The 24070-nt window shown below is 35.2% G+C and overlaps 2 protein-coding genes and 1 pseudogene across 4 annotated transcripts; 1 reads left to right on the forward strand and 2 right to left on the reverse strand.

Moving 5' to 3' along the window:
• Positions 1-9166: 9166 nt before the first annotated feature.
• LOC145048073 (small ribosomal subunit protein uS10y) lies at positions 9167-10294 on the forward strand. The gene is made up of 4 exons (XM_078996482.1): positions 9167-9304; positions 9411-9532; positions 9751-9864; positions 9971-10294. The coding sequence occupies exons 2-4, from the start codon at positions 9421-9423 to the stop codon at positions 10111-10113; spliced, it is 369 nt and encodes a 122-aa protein (XP_078852608.1). The 5' UTR covers positions 9167-9304; positions 9411-9420; the 3' UTR covers positions 10114-10294.
• A 1302-nt stretch (positions 10295-11596) lies between these two features.
• On the reverse strand, positions 11597-16245 carry NEK5 (Serine/Threonine kinase catalytic domain protein). Of its 3 annotated transcripts, XM_078996484.1 has the most exons (15): positions 16229-16245; positions 15603-15932; positions 15362-15509; positions 15118-15184; positions 14633-14698; positions 14396-14439; positions 14194-14239; positions 14014-14094; positions 13782-13824; positions 13652-13701; positions 13464-13545; positions 13321-13370; positions 13012-13085; positions 12864-12915; positions 11597-12786 (listed from the first exon to the last, which is right to left on the reverse strand). In XM_078996484.1, exons 3-15 carry the CDS (start codon positions 15487-15489, stop codon positions 11902-11904), a joined length of 1668 nt encoding a protein of 555 aa, XP_078852610.1. In that variant the 5' UTR covers positions 15490-15509; positions 15603-15932; positions 16229-16245; the 3' UTR covers positions 11597-11901. The 3 variants fall into 3 exon arrangements, with proteins under 3 accessions (XP_078852610.1, XP_078852609.1, XP_078852611.1); XM_078996483.1 differs by lacking the exon at positions 16229-16245 and having other exon boundaries at positions 15603-16195; XM_078996485.1 differs by lacking the exon at positions 16229-16245 and having other exon boundaries at positions 15362-15527; positions 15603-16195.
• A 4965-nt stretch (positions 16246-21210) lies between these two features.
• Positions 21211-22804, reverse strand: LOC145046810 (potassium channel SKOR-like; annotated as a pseudogene).
• Positions 22805-24070: the final 1266 nt, after the last annotated feature.

The following is a 24070-nucleotide window of genomic DNA, read 5'->3' on the forward strand; positions in this document are numbered from 1 at the left end:
ATCGGCCCACTAAGTTGCGTATTTAGGATGCTAGTTGTCTTTGTGACTCTTACATTGTTGGATTAGGTGTCTAAGTTCATAACTATTTCTGGAATGTACTTGACCCGGTTAGCATGGTCCATTTTGGGTTTCATGGCATTGCAACAATTGGATAAACTAATTGAGAGAAAGGATACTTATGGTTTATTAATATATTATAAGTTATAATATATTAATAATATTATTTAATTAGTATTGATCAATAATTAATTTAGAATTAATTTGGAGATCAAAAGGAGACTAATTAAATATATGGGGTTGATTGTGTAAATCATTCATTCTTATATATTGGGCTAATGACCCATGGTTTATTAAGCTAAGCTAAAACCCATAAGGTGCTCCATGGATAGTTCATGGAGTTTATGAACCCATGGATCATGGAATATGAAAATTCATGCACATTAGGATTTACATGGTGTAACCCTACATGTGGCACACGATATAAGAAGCTCCATGGATAGCAAAATCGGCGACTACGAAAGAGCTAGAGGGCTAGCCGATTTTGAGTGTTAGCGAACTTCTCTCAAGGTTATTTGAAGATATGTGGTGTTGTGTGAAACATTTGAGGCATCGCACTTGAGGTGCTAGGCTCACAAGGTTCTCAAGGAATCCAAGCAACAAGAAAGGTATGTTATTCTACTAGCTTTTATGTTTCAAAGTTCCCCATGCTATGTTATTTAGGTTAAGAACCTTGGAAATCAAATTTGCATGTATCTTAGTAAAACATAGATCCAAGGTTTCTAGGGTTGCATGTATACCTTAGGAGTGCTAGAATGCTCAAAACCCGTTAGTGGTATCAGAACCCAGACTTATTTTATTGATACTTGATGCAAATTGTTGAAAAAACTCAAGATTTCTGCATTCTGCTGAGTGAACTCACCGATTCCATGGGGGGACTCGACGAGTCCATGTGTTAATTCATCCTACTCGTCGAGTAGGTTCGTGAACTCGACGAGTAGAAGGCTCTGAATGCAGATTTTCGAGTTTTGCTGCTGGAAATGGACTAGAAACATTACCCTAAACTATTTTGGTCTTATAAAACCTGTTTTAGATGGGGGTAATGGTTACGCTAATCCATTTACAATAGCTATTATCAAAATTTCAAGTTTTATATGTGATTTTTATGATTCTTAAAATTGTTGATATGAATGTTCATGAACTTATGAGTATGGTAGATCATAGGAATTATTTTGTTAGTTTAATTCTTGATCTTGATGTGTTTTAATGGAATCCATAATTGTCCTCAAGTTATGGATTACCAAAAGTCTTCCTTTTAAAGTTCATTAATAAACACATAGGTTACATAAAATGAAAAGTATCTCATATTAATAAAACATTAACTCATAAGTTATGAAAGATGAAAAGTTTTGAAAGTTACAAAACTTGCCCTCAAGTTTTGGAACATGTAAAGTCACTTTAAAAACTTTAGTTCCAACCCCTATAATTTTAAAAGTTAAAATTCAACACTTATACTTTATAATATTATAAGTTAATAGTATATATATATATATATATATATATATATATATATATATATATATATATATAATAACAAGTCATTTTACCGTTAGTAGGCCTCATTCACGACGTCGGTCTATAAGGGGGGTATAAAGTTGTTGCCTATAAAATTCCAACTTAATGAGTGTCCACTCTCACCCACCGCTTCCTTGACTAGTGGAGGGTCGTTAGCCGAACGGGTAGGACAATGACTTTAATCCTCATTAAAAGTATAATGGTTATAAAGTAACTAAATGTTTTATAAATTCTCAATCTTAGTTACTTTAGGAAAATGTGGATTTGATGCTAATCCATGAAATTACACTTTGCACTTTGCTTAAGTCATTAGTAGAGCGTGTGTGGTTAACCGGCACACTAACTTGTACTTAACAAGGTATGCAAAGGTTGGCTTAAGGTTTATCATAGATCGGTGGAGCGTGTGTGGTTAAGCGGCACGTTGGTTAGGTGATAAACATTAATAATACCAAGTAATTTGCATAGTTAATTCACACCCTGTTCTGTGATCCTCGGTATCCCAGTCACAAAACTTGAAGGGCACATTCGAGATTGAAACATGCCTTCGAAAAGTTCAATGAATCTCAAAAGAATCTATGAGTTTCAAAACCAATTAAAACCTAATAATTTATTTCGTTTTTCATGTTGGAAATTGGTGAATCATCATTCACCTACTTTCAAATATTTTATTGCTTGGATTACGACATCCCTCTTATAAGTTATAAGATATTGTGTTGGGTCCTAGCCTTAATATTACATTTGGGTGTCTTATTAAGGACTATCTTTATATCTAATCTAAACTTGTCTTTTTTTTCTTTTTCAGATGTCTTCCAACAATGTTGCTTCTGGCTCAAACCCTATCGACTCCTTATCTCTAATGAAACTTTGTGGGAGAGTCATCTCCGATGGTTCCATCTGTATGGATTGATCCGGAACATCAGGATGGTCACTCGTTACGAGGACAAGGAATATCTCCTCGACAAAGAGCTTAAGGAAATTAATGAGTTGGCTGCTACTCCTGAGGAGATCGCTGAATTTTGGACTCGTGAGAGAGATGCCACCAAAGTGGCATGTATCATGTTGGCCACAGTCACAGTCGAGCTCCAAAAGTCCTATGAGGACTTCTACCCTTTTGAGATACACCAAGACTTGATGGACCGCTACCATCAGAGTGCTCACCAAGAGCGGTATGAAATCATCTCCTCCATGATAACAACCCGAATGAAGGATGGTGAACCCATCACGGGCCACATGCAGAAAATGCAAAGGTATGTGGACCGTTTGCTAAAACTGAATGTGACTTTCCCGAGGAGTTAGAAATTGACATCATTTTGCACTCCTTACCTTCATGTTATGATCAATCCGGAATAACATACCACATGAACAAGGAGGAAGTTACACTCAGCAAACTTCAAGGACTCTTGAAGACCGCCGAAAGTGGTCTTAAGGGTAAATCGGTTGTTACTACACCTACTCCTACCGCGACCCTTGTCTTGGTAATCGGTCAAGGTAAAGGGAAGAAGAGGAAGAGCCCTTTGAAGGGTACCAAGGGAAAGTCCCTTGATGGTTCCTCTTCAAGTGGAACCAAAAGAGGTTCTGTCACTCTTTCTGCCAACCCTAAAGAGGCTGAATGCTTCTATTGCCATGAAAAGTAGCACTAGAAACGAAACTGCCCGAAGTACTTGCAAGATGTTAAGGATGGGAAAGTGAAACCCAACCATGCAGGTACTTACACTATATTGTCTAATAACTCAACCCATTATAATTCTTGGGTCCTTGATACAGGTTGTGGTATTCACATATGTTCTGATTTGCAGGGACTAAGAAGAAGTGAGAATGTGGAGCATGGAAAGATAAACTTGATCATGGGGAATAGGAAAGCTTCACCTGACACCAAGATTGGAGTTTGCACTTTGTTGATAATTAGTGGGTTAACATTATTGAATAAATGTTGTTACTCGTCTGAAATGGCGAGAAATATTATTTCCTTTCATGGTTTATACAAACAAGGGTTTACCTTTTCGTTTGATACTGAATGTGGTGGTATTAATGCTTTCTTTAATAATGTTCTTTATTTTAAAGCATTACCTTATGATGGTGTGTATGAAACTGTGTCGGTTGTTGATAACCTAAGAAATAATGTGTTGTGTATTGATTCTTCCGATAACTTGGATAAAGTATCATTATGGCATTATCGTCTTGGACATGTAAGCAAGAAACGCATAGGCCAACTCCAAAAGGATGGAGTCTTGGAGTCATTTGACCTGAAGTCGGATGATAGTTGTGAATCTTGTTTGCTTGGGAAAATGAAAAAGTCACCATTCACTGGTTCTTGTGCTAGGGATGAGGGTTTGTTGGATCTCATACATACTGATGTATCTGGACCCTTTAGAATCGCCACAATGGATGCTAACCGCTTCTATGTGATGTTTACTGATGATTTTAGTAGATATGGATATGTCTACTTAATCAAGCATAATTCAGAAACCTTTGAAAAGTTCAAGAAGTTTAAACAGGAAGTGGAGAATCAGTTGGGCAGGAACATTAAGATGCTTCGATCCGATCGAGGTACTGAGTATCTTAGTACAAAGTTCCTTGACTATCTTAAGGAATGTGGGATTGTCTCACAATTGACACCTCCCAGGACACTATAGTTTAATGGTGTGGCTGAGAGGCGTAATTGAACCTTGTTGGTTATGGTTCGTTCCATGATGAGTCGAGCTTCGCTACCAATCTCATTTTGGGGGTACGACTTAGGCACTGCCACCCATATTCTTAATCTAGTCCATACCAAAAAGGTTGCCAAAACACCTCACGCGATGTCGACTGGAAAAGTTCCCAATCTGGACCACATCAAGATTTGGGGTTGCGAGGCTTTTGTGAGGCGCGAGACTCACAATAAGCTCGAACCTCGAAGTGAGAGGTGTATTTTCATCAGCTACCCACATAAATCCTTTGGTCACCTCTTCTACATACCCACTAATAATGTGGTATTTGTATCAATGAGAGGAGTCTTTCGCGAGAGAGAGTTCATAAGTCAAAGAAAATAGTGGGAGGCAAATTGACCTTGAATAAATTCAAGATTCAAGTGGTGAAGGATCCCAAACCGTAGCAATCAACCTGAGGAGGAAACCCCTGTTGATCCGACAGGTGAGTCTGTACCTATGAGGCGTTCCACGAGAGTTAGAAATGCACATGAGCATTACTATGGTTTCCATATTACTACGGAAGGTGATACACTTATCAGTGATAGCACACTGGTAAGTTTGGATGAACCTAATAGCTACACAGAAGCCATGACAGGCCCTGAGGCTGCTAAATGGAAAGAGGCTATGGACAACGAGATACAGTCCATGTATGACAATCAAGTTTGGAACTTGGTTGGCAATGTACCAAGTCGTAAGACAGTCGGGTGCAAATGGATCTTCAAGAAGAATACTGACATGGATGGTAATGTACACACTTATAAAGTACGACTGGTTGTAAAGGAATTTTCTCAAACTCCGGGAGTTGATTATGATGAGACCTTTTCACCAGTAGCGAATATTAAGTCTATTAGGGTAATGCTAGCCATTGCTGCATTTCATGACTATGAAATATGAAAAATGGATGTCAAAACCATTTTCCTTAATGGAAAGTTGATCGAGGATGTTTACATGAGTCAGCCTGAGGGTTTTGTCAACATAGACTACCCTAATAGAGTGTGTAAGCTTGAGAAATCCATCTATGGATTGAAACAATCATCTCGCAGATGGAATTTTTGTTTCGATGAGAAAGTCAAACAGTTTGGATTTTCGATGAGCGAAGATGAATATTGTGTATATGTCAAGGCTAGTGGGAGTATAGTTAGCTTTTTGGTATTGTATATGGATAACATAATACTCATAGGAAATGACATCCCAACTCTGCAGGAAGTGAAGTCTTGGCTTGAGAAATGTTTCACTATGAAAGACCTTGGTGAAGCTGCCTATATCCTAGGGAAAAAGGATTTTGAGAGACAGAAGTAAGAGACTAGTTGGACTTAGTCAAAGTAACTACTTGGATAAGGTGCTGAATATGTTCAGCATGTAAAGGCTGAGATAGCTGAGATGAGTCGAGTATTGTATGCTTCCGTTGTAGGCTTGATCATGTATGCTATGACTTGTATTCGTCCTGATGTGGCCGTTGATTTGAGCATGGTCAGTAGATATCAGGGGAACCCTAGCAAGGCTCACTGGACTGCGGTAAAGAACATTCTCAAGTACCTGCGGAGGACTAAGGATTGGGTTCTTACCCTCGGTAGGAGTGATGACTTGAGAGTAGTAGGGTATAGTGATGCTAGCTTTCAGACTGATAGGGATAATTTCCACTCTCAGTCAGACTGGGTCTTTACCTTAAATGGAGGAGCAATTACTTAGAAAAGTTCCAAGCAGGAGACATTGGCTGATTCAACTTGCAAATCAGAGTATGTAGTGGCAAGCGAGGCAGCAAAGGAGGCTATATGGTTAAAGAACTTCATTGGTGACCTTGGAGTTATACCAGCTATATTGGTGCTTATGGAGATTTTCTGTGATAGTGAAGTGCAGTTGCCTTAGCCAAGGAGCCAAGGAGCCAAGGGATCACGGAAGATCCAGACACATCGACAGAAAATACCATTTCATCAGACATCGAATAAAAGAAGTACTCCTCGTGACAAAGAGGGTATAATCGGATGAGAACCCAACAGATCCCCTCACGAAGGGACCGGGTAGGGTTAAGCATCTTCAGCATGCGAGGCGCATAGGGCTAAATGATGATATTAGTTTTATAAATTAGATAGCTTTGAAATTTGTAAAGTATAATTGACATTTGATGATAAATAAAAGTTGTTGTTTATTTATAAGTAAAGTCTTTCTATCTTCTGTCAATCGTTTACTATCATTTCATTTTGCATGTTTTGATTTCCAAAATAATTATGTTATGGTATATCATATTATTCAAATTCTCCACAGTCGGTCAAATGTTGGAAGTAGATATGAATCAAGACTGTCATGAAGTTAGTTGTAGATGTCTAAGGTGTTGGACATAGCAAGAGTTGCTACAATACTCATGAGTGTTCATAAGTTATGAGTATTGGATTCAACCCACGCTCACTTGTATCACTTCATGGAATTTATCTCGAATGATCGTGAGACGGTAATATTATATAAGTCTTCAAACCTAGAGATATGAGTTTTTAACTATGAGTTGGTTATACATTGATTGTACAAAAATGCATTGGTAACTCGATGTTATAAAACGTGTCGTTGTGTATGATTCAACAAGTAGTAGAACAAGCATATGAGTCGAATTTTATATGTTCCTTCTTGGATTAGAAGCGATATCTGAGCCCCTCGATGATTTTGTGTTGACCTATGTATTGGGCTCGGTCAGAACTAAATTGATGTGTTCGATTAAGTTCTATGTCAAACAAATCGGAAATTGGGAAACAAACTGTTGGATAATAAGTAAGATATTGTTCCATGTATTTTTCCGGCTGATATCTAGAATAGAGGATTATATGATCACTTATCTTAAATGGCATATCATCATCATCTCAGTTCCGCGAGACCTTGAAAGAGTTATGATTGCTGATCGGTTCCTAAAGTCATTCTTGCAGTTATAGTTATTAGACGTATCCAAGTGGGAGACTGTTGGATTAGGTGTCTAAGTTCATAACTATTTATGGAATGTACTTGACCCGATTAACATGGTCTATTTTGGGTTTCATGGCATTGCAACAATGGGATAGACTAAATGAGAGAAATGACACTTATGGTTTATTAATATATTATAAGTTCTAATATATTAATAATATTATTTAATTAGTATTAATCAAGAATTAATATATAATTAATTTGGTGATCAAAAGGAGACTAATTAAATATATGGGGTTGATTGTGTAAATCATTCATTCTTATATATTGGGCTAATGATCCATGGTTTATTAAGTTTTGCTAAAACCCATAAGGTGCTCCATGGATAGTTCATGGAGGTTATGAACCCATGGATCATGGAATATGAAAAGCCATGCACATTAGGGTTTACATGGTGTAACCCTACATGTGGCACACTATATAATAAGCTCCATGGATAGCAACATCGACGACTAAGAAAGAACTAGAGGGCTAGCCGATTTTGAGTGTTAGTGAACTTCTCTCAAGGTTATTTAAAGAGTTGTGGTGTTGTGTGAAACATATGAGGCATCACACTTGAGGTGCTAGGCTCACAATGTTCTCAAGGAATCCAAGCAACAAGAAAGGTATGTTCTTCTACTAGCTTTTATGTTTCAAAGTTCCCCATGCTATGCTAGTTAGGTTAAGAACCTTGGAAATCAAATTTGCATGTATCTTAGTAAAACATAGATCCAAGGTTTCTAGGGTTGCATGTACACCTTAGGAGTGTTAAAAATGCTCAATACCCTTCATACATGTTTGTATGATTGGGTTGAAATAAACCATTAGGGATGGGCCCATGAGTATGCGATGGGTTGAAAGAGACCCTATAGTTGGGCCCCAAGGCTAGGCCCATGATTGTATTTTGGGTCTGAGTATACCCAAGGCTAGGCCTAGTTGTATGTTTGGTATGTGATATTTTGGGGAACTCGTTAAACGAGAAGGTCGCGGAAACACCAATCGCCATGTCTTGGGCACTTGGTACGAAAAACTTAATGGATTAAGCTGTTATACTCAATCCCAACAACTCTAATGCTTAAATCCGGTTCCCCTCAAGGTCTTGATGGATTAAATTTCCAACTTTATCCATTAAGGCATCCTATTAAGGCAATATCTCAAATTCTAAGTCCTAAATGACAACACCGAGGCATGAACTCGCTCATTAAGCCAAACATGCCAACTTATAAAATGACCTAAAACTAGATATAGAGAAATAATGAGCAATGTAGAGACTTTATACCTCCAATGAATCAAAAATGAGATGAAGATGATGAATCTAAGTTGTAACCATACCTATAAGTAACACCAAGAGCTCCTTCTTCCTTTTGACCTTCACAAAAATGGAGTTCAAGTTCTCAAAGCACAAATGAAGGCTAGGGTTTGGATGGAAGTTTGTTTTCAAATGGTGGATGCTACCAAATAAGGCAACTCAAGGAGTTAGTGTCATTAAATAAGACACCAACCCCGAGATTAGGATTTTAGGCCCAAAACCATTGTCACACCGTGGCCAATCGCGAATGCACGTTTTTTATTAATCAAGTGCCATATCATGGCACTCCAATGTCACATCGTGACCAAACTAACAAAGTAAATAATTAAAACTTAGAAATTAATACCTGGAACAAGGATGTTACAAACAACTCTCTCAAAGCCTTAAAATCAAAATAAGTTTGTTGTATAAATACTGGTCATTTAAAAACGTCACAAAAAAACCAAAAAAAATATGATGACGTTTTTTTATTTTCAATAATCATGTTGTTTATGTGATCAAAGAACTTTTAACAACAACAAACCTACCAATTTTAGATTAGTTCGGAATCGGAGGTCCAATTGTAAAATTTCATCGCGTTAACCTAAATGAGGCCTTTTTCACATAAACTGTTTAGTTGGGCCAAAAGTCTCTATTCGAAACATTTCGGGGTTATAAACTTATAATTATAAATCGGCCTAGGGTTTTAATATCATCTGCTGCCGTCTCTACCGAACATCGCCACTGCAAATGCAATAGGTAAAGAAGGTAGAGTCGCCGTCGCCGTACTTAGTACCGGAGTAATCCCGCAACCTCTACAGGTTTATTTTCGGTAAGTTTCTATCAGCTCCTCGTATATCTGATCATACATATTGTTTATGTATTATCAGCTCTTCGTATATTTTGATGGCAACATTAACTGAAATTGTGCTTAACAGAAGCTAGAAGATGGCGTATGCAGCGATGAAACCAACAAAGCCAGGGCTTGAAGAGCCTCAAGAACAGATTCACAAGATTAGGATTACCCTTTCCTCCAAGAATGTTAAGAATCTTGAAAAAGGTCCGTGTTCTTTCAACCTCAGTTATTTCAGCAGATCCTTTAACCTATCTGTTCATTCTTGTGTAAGTAGTTATGATGTGTAGGGGAATCTGTGTTCTTCATTGGTTGTTACTAACAAAATGACTAAACTACCATGATCTAATAACCATTTGATGTCTATATTAGTGATTGTTTAGAAGAGTCTTGACAAACTTTATTGAATTGGGGATTTGTGACAGTGTGTGCTGATTTGGTTCGTGGTGCAAAGGACAAGAAGTTGAGAGTTAAGGGACCAGTTAGAATGCCCACCAAGGTTCTTAATATCACAACCAGGAAGTCTCCTTGTGGTGAAGGTAATTCAACTTTTCATTTTGCTTGTGTTATACTACAAGTTCATCTCATAATTTCTAATGAAAGAACAACATTTAATTTTTGTATTTGATGTTTGTAATAATGTAGGAACAAACACATGGGACAGATTTGAGCTTCGTGTTCATAAACGTGTGATTGATCTTTTCAGCTCACCAGATGTTGTGAAGCAAATCACCTCCATCACCATTGAACCTGGTGTTGAGGTTGAGGTCACCATTGCCGATTCTTAGATTTCCAACTGTTGTTTGACTTGCCCCATACATTTACTATGTTCTATTTTGGGTAAGATTTCATATAGGTTAAATACTTTTTGTATTTTTGCAAGTGTTTCAAGTGAAGAAATTGAGAGTCGTGTTTATTTTTAAACTATTGTATTTTCATCAACTTAGTGCATTTCAAAGTTCATGCCTAGTTTAGTTTTTTCGATTGGTGTGTAGTATCATGTGAGATTTTGGATTGGATTCGTAAAACCATTTTGAATATGTAGAAGGAAAAAACAGAAAATGGGTGATCTCATGTAACAAATTGATCACGTTTCTTGGCATTTTAGCATAATTATAATTTCCCCTAACCACAATAACCTTGAAAAAAAAGATTCATACTTTGAAATTATATTGGCAAATTATTCATATGTTAGCAAATTCTGAATTTGCAAAAATTAAAATAAGAATTACGCTTTAGTATTTTTGTCACTTTTTGCCAAGTAATACTAATTTTGCAATTTATTGAAATTTTGAATTAACCCACTACAAAATAAGTAGGGATGAGGATTTGGACTGAATTGGAACGAATCTGACAACATGCAATGTGGAGGCTGCAAGCCGACGAAACATTTGCTATCCAGTGGTTTATGAGTTATTTGAATATTCACAAGTTTAGGTGAATTATCTGAGTTGTATTAAATGTTTTTAACGAGTTTATCATAAAGAAAACACAAGTTACTTAAAATGAGATGATGGTATTCCATCTTCAAGTAATTGTAGCTCAATTTCTGTCACCAAATGAGGCGAGCTTATGTTCTAAAATGAAATATAAGCAAACGACATGTTGGAAAAAATAATGACATTTTAAAGATTCAACGTTATTTAGAAAATCTGAAAACATTTCATACCTGTTTTCGGGAGAGTATAACTCAATGTAACCAAATAAAATGAATTTCTAGCCTAAAATGAAGTACAAACCATATATCATCTCATTTTGACTTCAAACATATTAGGTATGACAGTTTAAAGAATTTTACAAATTTTACATTATGCAGATAACAAATTTAACATTATGCAGATAACATTCCAAAAAAAGCAATTTTACAATCTTGATATGGATTTTATTCTTCAAAATTGAAATAATTATCGGAACATAACGAGTACTTATTAAAAGTTTAAAAGTTATGACTTATTAAATAAACAAAACTAATAGACGAAAATTTTAGGTTTAGTGGACAAACAGTATAAGATAATATTGGAATGGTGCTCCTCCTCAGATGGTTGAGGATTCTCGAAATAACCAAAAAATTGTAGATTGAAGTTATGATTTTGGTCAATTTGCCTCAACTCGATAAATTCCATAAATGTGTAAAATACTCAAAACCAACTTCAAAAGCAAACCTTATTTTTCTACCAATACCACATAATTACGTAGAATCACAATATCTACCAAAAATCACCAACAAAAATTCCAAGATAATGTAAAAGTACCCTATAAACATAATATTCGTAAACAAAAAAATGAAACTTGGCTTCATAAACAACCTTACAACACCCATATAAGAAAGATCCCACACCAACAACCAAACACACAAACACAAAAAGTTAAATTTTTTAGCCCTTTGTATGCTTAAAGTGTGGGAGATAGTCAACGTATTTACACCAACAAATACCACCCCCCACACATTTCAAAGGACAAAGTTACTCAAATCCTCTTTTAAACTCCCAAAACCATTCATACTCATAGATACACACTTAACTCTATCAAACTATCCAAAAAAAAAAAGTCAATAATCTCAACACGAATCCAAGATTTCAAGATCCACCACCCGCAAATTTCTGTGCACCCATGAGACTTTTAGTCAACCAAATCGCTGTTTCCCTTGAAGAAACCGTTTCTTCCCCAAACGGTTTCAAAACAGCAGCAAGCTCTTCAAGTTTCTCTTGTTTTAGCAACCTTGCACATAACTCAAGCAAAGACTCTAACGCATCAGCCCTTTGTTGAGTCGGGTTCAGCCATTCAGACGATGGTTCTGGTTCAGCCACCGGTGCACCCTTCTCAGCCTCCTGGTCCACAACCAGCTTAACCGGTTCAGACTCAACGGCTCTCGGTTGCGGTTGCGGTTGCGTTTGCGTATCCACCTCACAAATAATCACCCGATTCGACACATTCTCTTCATCACCCAATTCACCTGTGTTCGATGTAGTAGTCTCCTCCACAAGATTATCTTTTTTCTCATTTCCCAAATTACCCTCGTCACGTTTTTCGAGAATTTGAGGACTTGTTTCCTCTTGCTCTCCATTCGAAAGAAGATCCAGAGAACTCGATTTCATGCTCACTTTTTCCGGCCCATCCCCGTTGCAAACCGTTGTTGTCTCGCAACTCGTGTCCCCACTAAAGTAACTCGTGGGGTCCACTCTTTTGGTCTCGAGATTTGTTTCTTCCATGAATATCGGGTTGTTGTGTAAACTTCTAACCGGGATCTCAGCGTTTTCGTTTGTGACTTGTACTTTCTGCTTAAGGACTTGTACATCACGTTCTTTTTCTTTTGTGTCGTTTTGTTTCATGGGAGAATGTTTTTTTGGAGTTTTGTTGTCTTTTGGGCTATTTGGAGGCTTCACGGGTAGAAATACAGAAGACGGGTTGTGACACTTTAGGAGGTAATGTTGTAAGTGTGGGTGTCTTAGCAGTTCCGCCGCCTATTGTTTTTTTGAGGAATACGATGATTAGATAAAATAATAATAAAAATATTTAATAAAAATATTTGTCGACTTACTGTTGGTCTATGTTCCGGACTTTTCCTTAACATGGTTTTTATGATCTGTTTCCTGGAACATTAACAAAAAATATATATATGTATCGTTTTTATATTTAAAGATTAAGATAAATTATTAGAAATTCTTTTGGGCTTAAAAAATACTTACAATGTTGAAGAATATACGATGGGGAGAGGAGAAATCGTGGATCTGTTTATTTTGTTGATAAGTCCCGACATATCCTGCAAGATTGTTTGACTTTGACCATTATTTTTTTGTGATATCATAGTGGGCAAATTGGTCATTTTACTTTGGAAACTTCCGATAAAGAAAAAAGTAGCAATTTCCATGGGACAGAATTCAGGAGTCGTTTTTTTTTTCTAGATCTTAAAACTACAATAACTAAAGTTGTAAAGAAAAAAGGGAAAACTAAATCTCAATAATGTAATAACATAAATAGCTTAAAATAGAACTTACGGGAGCTCGAAATGGTTGTTGATGTGCACAAATTTCAAACATGCAACAACCTAAGGACAAATAAGAATAAAAAACAATAAAGTATAATGCATAAAAAAATGGGACCTTAAAAAATTAAAATAATGTGACAAATGTGTTGTTACCAAGTGACCAAATATCAGATTTATAGCCATAAGGAATGTCTGCAAGGAGTTCTGGACACATATAGTTGGGTGTGCCCACAACCTACACATTCAATAGCCATAAAAGAAATATTATAATTTTAAAAAATAAAAGATTAATCTCCATTCATGAAAAGTATTATATTATAAATTTATAATAAGTAGATTACCGAGGAAGCAAGGTCTTCTGAATTGAGAAGTTTTGCAAGTCCAAAGTCACCTGTTCATGCCCAAAGTCTTTAGAAATACCAAAAAAAATTTGAATTTGAATTTTATTTTAAAATATAATTTATTTTTTACCAAGACGGATATCGTTCTCCTTTGTGAGGAATATGTTGGAACACTGAAATTAGACAAAAAAAAATTGAAAATTTTAGTGTTGTGTATTGAAATAATGTTTAAAGGTATTGAAGAAATGATAACGGGCATGAGGAAATGGAAGGAAAAAATAAACGAGGGCAAACTTGTGAAAAGTTTGGAATTCATGGGTAAAGTAGAATATTTATTGAATAAAATAAAAAGAGGAGCTTACCTTCAAATCCCTATGAAGGACACGATTCGTATGCAAGTAATCCAATGCCAATAATAGTTGTGTTAGCCATTTGCAGAGTTTCTATGAACAAAAATAAAACAATAAATCAACTTGGTATAATCGAATATTATAAATAATAAAAGAAACAAGAAATTAAGTTAAAAGTTTTTATTTATTTACCTCTTCCGGGAAATATGCTCCTCTAGCCTTTCGTACAAGCTCGGCTCTAATTAACCAAAAAGTTAGTATCATTTAATTTTTCAATTATAATCATTAAAATTTTAAATTCCAATTATTCATACTACTTTGGGCTCACATGATTCCCTTAATTTCTTTTTTCATTTGCTTTAATTTCAACTAAAAGTCTAATGAAGTTACTTACATGTCTCCTCCTTCACAATAAGCAGTCACTATGCATATTCCCGCCTACAAAACAAAAAATGACCAAAAAGAGAAAGAATATGTAAAAAAAAAATCTAAAAGGGTAGGATAGTCATTTCAAGTCAAGCGGATCGGGAGGAAAGTCTTCGTGTAGAATCTTTCTCCTTGTATATGTCAAAATGGTTGTTCTTATATATGGGAATTTAAATAAATAAAGAAGTCCGTATTAGTATATTACCTTATCCACCCAAGCATCCTTGTACTCCACAACATATGGATGATTAAGTCGTGATATCAAATCCATCTACAATAAAATTCATATAACGAAAATGATGGATCTTGAATTTATATTAGAATGACAACAATAAAATTAGTAAACTATCAATTCATTTGCTATCTTTCAGAAAATTATGATTTTAAATTAGCCACAATGACATCCATGTCGAAGTCATCCCATTATAAAAACTATTTATGACTTATCGCAGATTGTTGACATTTAATATTTTGTTACAAAATTCATGTATCCTCGTGTTCTTCTTCCCAGAATAAACGCCATTTTTTTAGTACTATGGTCTCATGAGTTACTTTCAAATTGTAAGATACTAAATTGGCAAAGATTTTCTAATGGGTCACACAAATTAATATTCAAGATTCAAATGCAAATCTAATTACGAAAAAGGTAATAAACTAGTAATTAATTAATAAGAACTCTGAAAGAAATACCTCTTGATGCGCTGTTTTCTTAAACTTCTCAGTTTGTTTATTCAACCTAATCTTCTTCATGACATACCTGGTTATAAAAAGGAATATCGATTATCAAGAACTGCATATTCATGGCGTATAATTTAATTTGCATTTGAAACCCTAAACCCTAGAAATTGCAAGAAATATGAAATAACAAAAGAACAAGACATAGATGATAATTCTTCTTTTGTAGTGGGAATAAATATTTGGGGAAAACACGCACTTCTTTTTTTCAATCTTATGGAGAACAAGAAAAGCAGCTCCAAAAGCGCCTCTACCAATCTGTTCAATAACCTCATAATCATCCATCTTCGACTTGCCATCGCCATTTTCTGCTTCCATTTGGGACATGTTCTTCGAAGCCTAGAAAACTGTGCCAAAAAAGAAGACTGAATTTACAAAACTAAAACGTCAAATAAGCGGATGAATTAGCTAAAACATGAGCAAAACGAAGTGGGTTTTACCTTAAATTAGCAGGAAACACCACAAACTTGTCTGATTTACTCAAAAACTGAAGGAATTTATCTCTTGAAATTTGTGGGTTTTCTTGGAAACTTCAAGGATGCGACTAAAAACTTTCAAGAAAACCTAGAAATGAGAAGTTCATATAAAAAGCTATGAAAATTTCAAACAATGATGATATCAAGCTTCAAGAATGTGGGTAAGAAATAGAAAGAAGATGTGTGTGGGGCAGAAACACTCGATTAAAGTTGAAGCTTAGAGTTGTTTATATCTCGAAATAGGTGGAAAAATAAGACACAAGTAAAGTAGCTCCAACACCATATAGTCTCCATCTACAGATAAACACGCAGAGAGATGAGGATATTAGAAACTCAAGTAAAGGGACATAACACTCGTAAAATAATGATTAAAGATTAAACAAAAGGGTGTGTGTTTTTCTTCGTTAGTTTCATATATTTTGGATCAAAGAAAGGGGTAGTTGGTGACCAAACAGGCGAGAGAGAGAGAGAGAGAGAGAGAGAGAGGGAAGAGACAGAAATATAAAACTAAAAAGTAAATGAAAAATGTAGACTTTGCTTGCAAATACAGATTGAATCGGGGGAGGGGATAGTGGAGGGCATTGATATACCAAGGGAATTTCTTTTGAGCAGTGGCCTACGGTTATGAGGTCAACATCTTCACCTGAAAAACGCCTACAATTTAAATACCCTACAAACCCCAATACAATCTAAATACACCACCAACAAACATCAATACATGTATTTTTTTTTTTTCTAAATAAATATAATTCCATAAAAATATTAATCTAACATAATAATTAACTAGAAATGTTACCCCCGCTACGCAAGGGCTACAAGCTTATCGATAAATATGACAGTCGTAGATAGTGCAAGGATGAAAAAGTCCGAACTTTGCCCCGGATTGTTTTTTTCATGTTTTTATGAAAAAATGTAAAAGTTTTGACTGTAAGGACCAGAAGTGTCAAAATGGCTAAAAAATTAAAGGGGTAGGATTTAGCAACTTTTTAGAAAATTGATCAAAATTGTCAAACCGTTAAAGTTTTGTGATCAAACTTTAAATATTAAAAGGTTCCTAAAAAGTGTAAAAATATTGACTACAATGACCAAAAGTATCAAAATGGAATAAAGTTGCCAAAAAACATCAAAATTTACTATTTCTAATAAAGTCCAACAATAGTATATATATATATATATATATATATATATATATATATATATATATATATATATATATATATATATATATATATTAAAATAGAAATACTTCCTTACTTAAACTAAAAATTACATTTTAAAAAAAACAAGAAAAAAAAAACCTAAAAAAATAAATCAACATTAACAAAACAGCCTACATACATACAAACACAAAAAAAAAAAAAAAAAAAAAAAAAAAAAAAAAGATAAAACGAAACAATCTAGGATAAATATTTTTCATGATTTTGTTTTTTTTAAACTACTTCGATGGTTGATCCCGAAAGATAGTCGGTTTTTTCCCTCAAAAACTTCATATCGTCTATTTCTTGCTTTTTCGTGTGCTCTTTTTTTACGGCTTCTTTTTCTTTGTTGAATATCAAACATTCAGCAAAATTGTACCGATCAAATGATGCCATTATTTTCCGCATTTCGTTTGCGTCCATGTTGAAATCCGATGCATTGGAATACGACCCATTCCCTTTCTTTTTTTTGTCGTTACCCATTGATCGGACAATTTCTTCTAACTCGAGTTCGTCGTCTTCATTTAAATCTAGCCTAACACAAGCATCAAAAAAAGTTGTGTGTCCACTAGAGCTTCTTTTTGTTCTTTTTTATTGTTTTCTCCTAGTTTGAAGTCGACTTCATATTTTTTCTACCTTAACAATTTCCAAGTCTCGTTAAACTTGAATGTTTTTCCCATTTTCTCACGAAAAAAATGCAAAGCCGCTTAAAGAATTTATCTATCTCATTGACTGTTTATCCTTTAGGTTTTTAGATTATTGTACATTATGTTCATTCTTTAAATAGATTTCGCTATTTATCAAAATTTTGAATTAAGTTGGTGCTTGGTACGGTACTCGTCTTCTACGAAATATCAACCCAAGCTTGTGTCAACACTAGCTCTTCTTAGGGAGTCCATGCTTGAGGCTTTTGTTTTGTACACTCTTGCACTTGTTTTCCTTTACGACATGGTGAGGGTGAGGGGGTTGAGTTTCTCGTACAATTTCATTGTCCGACTCATTGACGCTTTCGTTTTGCACTTGAGAGTGAAAAGGGTGGGGCGTGGCTTTTTTTGAGATTGATAAAGTGGGGTTTGGCTTTGGGGTTGATTTGATGAAAGTTAATCCGGAAAACCAACAAAGTTGTTGAACATATTTGGACTAACATTTGGTAATTGCATGGGGTAGTATTGTCAAATATTTTGGTATTAAAATTGTGGAGGTGATTGAATGGGGGTATCAAGTTGGGGATGATAAACCGGTTGGGATGGATCGAAGGCGAAAATGTTTCGAGTTGGGGTACTTGAACTTGAAACATTGATTTTTCTTTTATCGGATTTTGGGGGTGGGTTTTTAGGATTGTTGGGGTTCCTTTTTTAAGAAAGAAATAGGAATTGATAGAAAAATGTGTGATTTTGAAGGTGAAAGTAGTGGTTAATTTATAGGTGTGTAAAATTGTTGAATATATATATATATATATATATATATATATATATATATATATATATATATATATATATATATATAGAAGTAAGTTCATGCGAAAATATAAATATCCTGCGAAAACGCGAAAACAGATTTTATCTTATGAAAATTAAACACATGTACTATAAAAAAGTAATTTTATTAGCAATAAATTAAAGATAGTAAGTTTGAATTGGATGGTGTTATGGTAATATAGATTTAAAGACGGTTTTTATAATTATATTTTTTTCACGTCTTTAATCATTTTTAAATTCATGTTTTCATAATAAAAATGTTAAAAATCATACTTTGCTAATATGAAACAGTTTATCATCTATCATCGATTATCATCATGTATTTCAAAGTTTGGATGAATTATTTTCCAAAATATAATGTTGAGGTGACATAATATCATAGGTTTTTATTGTTTTCGCGTTTTCGCAAATTATTTGCATTTTCGCATGAACCCTATATATATATATATATATATATATATATATATATATATATATATATATATATATATATATATATATTCAAATTATAACTGTTAAGGGTAAAAAAACGTATTTTTATATTATAACCGTTAAGGAATGATCTTTAAAAAAAAGGGTCAATGGGGTGAAGAGAGAGGAGACGGAGTAGTATCTCCTCACTACTAAACCACACCGGTGGTGTTGTGTTCCGGCCATGGTTCTGATCCCCACATCCTGCTTCTCGCTTTGTTTCCCTTGAATTAATACGTATCATAGTTTAGGGTACCATTAAATAGAATCCATACAAAAAAACTTTTAAGTATATAAATCTTTTATTTTATAACCCACATAAATTTGTCATATTATACATATTCATATAAAAACATATTTAGATATGAAAAAAATGCATAATTATACATCTATAACATCCCAAAACACTAATAAAAAATTTTCATTTTAAAATCAATAGTTTCAAACATTAGGTTGTTCCAAAACATTCACTATATACAATACTGAAATCATCAGAGTAACAATGCCCAAAAAGTGTGGAAAGCATGAAGGGATGATGTTGTGCCATCACGTCAAGCTCTTCCCTTTAGTACCGGAAGTACTTGAAACCATAAAAACAAAGTGTAAGCACAAACATTAGTGAGTTCCCCCAAAGTATCACAAACCCAACATACAATTGGGCCTAGCCCTGGGGGTATATTTCAACCTAATAAACAAATATGGGCCCCGCCCTAGGGTATATTTCAACATGAACATGCCATAGTGGGCCCCATCTGGGGGTGTATTTCAACTCGACATACCATAGTGGGTCCCGCCTTAGGATGTATTTCAACCCGATCATACCAACAAACATATCACATAGCAGTTAGCATTCTACACAACCAAATAATGGATCGGCATTAGTGCCTTCGACCCATGGATACAGTGAGGAAACTCACCTTACAATCTGATGAAAAAGCTGAGACAACACGCTGCTCCGAATACCAACTCTATCGATCACCATTAAAAATAACAGTGACCAAAACTCATACTAAAACTTAAAATACCCAAAATACCCTTAGGTTAAACTTGGTCAAAATCCTAGTCAAAGTTAAAAGTCAACCGGCTTAATTCAGTCTCAGTGAGTACGGTGGGCGTACTCAACCTGTATGCGGGGCATACTACTCGTTTGACCAAGTATCATAGAGTTTACCGCGTACGCGCAACATACCCTTTGGTACACCCAACGTACGCGTCTACGAACCCTCATTTCTGTTAAGAGCTTAATCTGTTAAGCCCTTTCAACCAAAATCCAAATCTAGTCCTCAAATGATGTCCTTAACTATAAAGTTTCCAACTTTATGGTCTTGCATGGCTAATAAGTGCCCAAATCTAAAAACCTTAACTTCTTAACTCATTAAGACAACCTAGATCATGCATGAAAGGAAACTAATGCCCAAAATCACATTTTTATGACTTATCACACCCTAAAACATCTGAAATGGCAAATCAAAGGTCATGAAGTATTCCATACTCACAAGGATCAAGATTTAGGATAAACAGGTGCAACTTTTTGGAGCTTTATACCTCCAGAATATGCACAAGGGATAGTAGTTGTTGGATCCAAAGGCTCGAGTGAAACACCACCACACAAAGAGTCTTCCTTCACCACCAAGAGCACCAAAATGATATTCCAAAGCTTCAAAACACACCCTCACACTTTAGGGTTTCGAATTGGGAGCTAAGAGGGATGGAGGTTGAAATTAAGAAATGGTATCGGGCTATAATGATGCTTAAATAATCTCCAAACCCTACAACTTGGGGTTTGCACCCTGGCCACGTACGCCCAATATATGCATGCATGCCTTAAATTAAAAAAAAAAAAAAAAATACCACTTGGGACTAATTTTGCAAACAATACTCAAACCAACGGTCAAAATAGAATACCTGGAAATCAAGATGTTACAACATCCTAGTTACATTTTTTAAATATATTTCTATATATACAATTTTTGTTTAGCCAACTTATACGTTTTTGTAACGACCGTCATTTGAGGTAATAATTATTAAATATTTCTTCATTAATTGTTGGGCTAAGTGTATATAGAAGGACTAATGGAGTGGACCTTTAGCAAGTAGGCCAAGGACTTGGGCCACCTATAAGTTGTACGCTGGGCGTAGCCTTGGTGTACGCGGGTTGTAAAGACACATTAGATGCGGGGGACGCATGTACAAACGTGCAGCGTACCAAGGAGTACATGCAACGTACATGAGATTCATGTCCCATAAGCAATAAAGTCTTGACTTTGAAGTTCCTTTTATGCCCATGCATGATTTTGGGGTCGCTCCATGAAAGTTAGTTGTATGTTCCAAGTTGGTCTTATTTGGTGGGTTGCAATCCATCAAGTAATCGGATTTATGGATTAGGATAGGTTTTTGGACTCAGATCTGTAAATTGGACTTATTGTATTAAGGGATTAAGCGGTTTTGAAGTAAATGGTTTAACAGTTGAGTCCAAAAACCAGTAGAAACCTCCAACTTCAAATGCTCAGTTGTTGTTTTCATGAGTTCGTCAATGGTGTCCAAGACCCACAACACAACTCCAGATTTTCTTTCATCTTTTTGTTCCCATGGTTGAAACGTGTATATTGTACATTTCTTTGGTAACATTTTATCTCTTGTTTCTTGAGAACATGAAGGAAATTCTGACATATGAAAAGACTTTCTTTCTTCTAATAATTTCATCAATATTTTGTTTCCAGATAATTTTGCTTCATCAAGTGGAGTATTCCCCCATCTACACATTCACATAAATCATAAATGTTGTTATATATTTGATAAATTTTAGTGTTAACCCTAAATTAATAATTTCACAAAAATCCACCTGGCCTTCAATAAAACATTAGCCCATGCTTCAACTAACATCTTCACTATTACATAAGATCCTTGTGATGTGGCAACATGAAGTGGAGTTCTAAAGTCGTAATCTTTTGAATTTGGGTCAACACGATTTGACAAAGGGGTTGGCTAAAAAGACACCCCAATTTGCCATATAGACACCCTAATCAATTTTTGAAATATTTTTATTGGTTGAAATTGTATTGTTTTCCGAAAAAAGTTGATTATAAGTAGTTAATTATTGGTTGACATTTTATAAATATGCCAATAGGGTGTCTAAGGGGGTATCTTAATAGTAGCAACATTTGACAAAACCCTTATGATAAAATCTATGTCTCCGCTTGATACTGATGAACAAAAGAAACTTCCAGCATCTTCTATTTTGAATGAAGCACGATGTTTCACTAATAAGAAGCAATCTTATCATGCTCTTAATCGCTTCAAATAACGGCGTGTTCCTAAAATTATCTGTCATCTAGGTAAAATAATAAGGACTAGAATTTCAATTCAAGAAGTTGAAGGACTAGAATGTACGTTTATTTACCGAAAATGTTAACTTCTATGCCTTGTTGAATTAGGAAAAGAGTTATATTGTCGTGCCCTTTTGATGCAGCAAGTTGTTGTTCAGTGTTCATCCCAAAATAACTTGTTATCAAATGTGTACGTATTTTTTTTATTATTTATGTTTTTGTACGAAAATAAAATAAAATACCAATGGTGTTCTTCCATCCTAATCTATTTTATTTGGGTCAGATCCAGCTCGAATTAAACTTTTTAAATGAGATAAATCTCCACTATAAGCTGAACTATTGACTCTTAATGCAAGTTGTGCTTCTTGCATTCCAATATGAATTTTGATATTTGTTACCATATCTTTCATGTGATTATCACCTTCCTTACCCTACAATTATTTTTTAATTTAAGTAATGGCATTTAAGGTAAATATAAAAAAACAATTAATTAATTATTAATTGGTTACCTCTAGTAAATTGTTGAGAATTTTTCTTCCATCGTGAAAATATATGTCACGGATATTGGAAAAAGATTGTATATCAATCCCACTTCATCATCCTGTGATTATATAAAGATGCATAACACATAAGCTTAAAAAATGATCTCCCACCATCGTTCACGTTTTCTCCCACCTCTCGTCTTCTTCATCCATCGCCTCCAACACCCTTTACCATCGTCGGCCACCAACAACTATTGCCCCTACCACAAGCTTCTATTGATGGTTGTCTTTCCATCGTGTTCTTACTTCAAAGCCCGCCAACCGAACCACAAAAATCTTAGAGCATATTGACGAAGTTCACCAAAGAAGGAGGAGATGAAGCAGACACTCGAACCAGACGATACATGTTCGATTTCCATCGTGTTCTTCCAACAACACAATTTCAATTCAAATTCCTATTTGGTTTTGAGTTTTGAGTGTGATTTCAGTTTAAATTCAATTTCAAGCTTCAAATTGCCATCGATTTTGATTTCAGTTTTCATTTTTGATTTCGGTTTTAGGTTTGATGTAACGATCCAATTTTCACGTACAAAAATTTCATTTTTATAAATTACTTTAATTAAAACATTCGTAGGAAAAACATTGAAAAATCATAACATCTCATAAAACTATGTATAATGTCTAAAAATCCAAATCATAAAATCGTGATAATGTCAGAGTACAATCCCAAGGAAACTCATAGTGCGGAATTTGGGGTGTGTGTATGATGTGCAGCTACCGCGTCGGCTCCTTCCCCTTCGCTGAAGAGGTACCTGAAACAAAACTGAAAACTGTAAGCACGAAGCTTAGTGAGTTCCCCCACAATACCACATACCATACAATGTATTGTCAGGCAATTATGGGGTGCCTGACTTACCCAGGTCAAACCATTATGGGGTGTTTGACGTACCCAGGTCAAGCCATTATGGGGTGCTTGACATACCCGTCGGTCTATTTCACCCGACTACCGGGGACTATTTCACCCCCTACTACTACCACATAATCACATAGCATAATATAATATACTGTCAGACAATTCTGGGGTGTCTGACTTACCCAGGTCAAGCCATTCTGGGGTGCTTAACGTACCCGTCAGTCTATTTCACTCGACAACCGGGGACTATTTCACCCCTACTACTACTACCACATAGACACGTATCATATAAGCACATAACATAATAGGTAGCAGCAAACCTAGATGAATATCACAAAGATAATCATCTAACATCCAACTCCTACTAGTGGGCCGACATTATGGCCGTAGACCCACCGCTACTAGAAGGTAACTCACCTCGAAAGGTTGACTGCTGAAAAATTGTTCGGCAACTGACTGACTGTTGCTCTGGTAACCCTCCGGCTATAATTCCACAAAACACTCAGTTAGAATCTGATATCTACTCTTTGGGTAAAATGACTATTTTACCCCTAACCAAGTCCAAG

Source organism: Lactuca saligna, chromosome 5 (assembly GCF_052625555.1).
Source record: "Lactuca saligna cultivar CGN05327 chromosome 5, ASM5262555v1, whole genome shotgun sequence".
NCBI classification, from domain to species: domain Eukaryota; kingdom Viridiplantae; phylum Streptophyta; class Magnoliopsida; order Asterales; family Asteraceae; genus Lactuca; species Lactuca saligna.

What these genes read in the sequence shown, in the direction of transcription:
- LOC145048073 (XM_078996482.1), top strand. Translation starts at nt 9,421, where the DNA reads ATGGCGTATGCAGCGATGAAACCAACAAAGCCAGGGCTTGAAGAGCCT. An exon ending in TGTTAAGAATCTTGAAAAAG is followed by an intron (nt 9,533 to 9,750) that starts GTCCGTGTTCTT and finishes GATTTGTGACAG; the next exon opens with TGTGTGCTGATTTGGTTCGT. An exon ending in GAAGTCTCCTTGTGGTGAAG is followed by an intron (nt 9,865 to 9,970) that starts GTAATTCAACTT and finishes GTAATAATGTAG; the next exon opens with GAACAAACACATGGGACAGA.
- NEK5 (XM_078996484.1), bottom strand. Translation starts at nt 15,489, where the DNA reads ATGTCCCAAATGGAAGCAGAAAATGGCGATGGCAAGTCGAAGATGGAT. An exon ending in GGAGAACGATATCCGTCTTG is followed by an intron (nt 13,702 to 13,781) that starts GTAAAAAATAAA and finishes GGGCATGAACAG; the next exon opens with GTGACTTTGGACTTGCAAAA. An exon ending in AACAACCATTTCGAGCTCCC is followed by an intron (nt 13,086 to 13,320) that starts GTAAGTTCTATT and finishes ACAATCTTGCAG; the next exon opens with GATATGTCGGGACTTATCAA.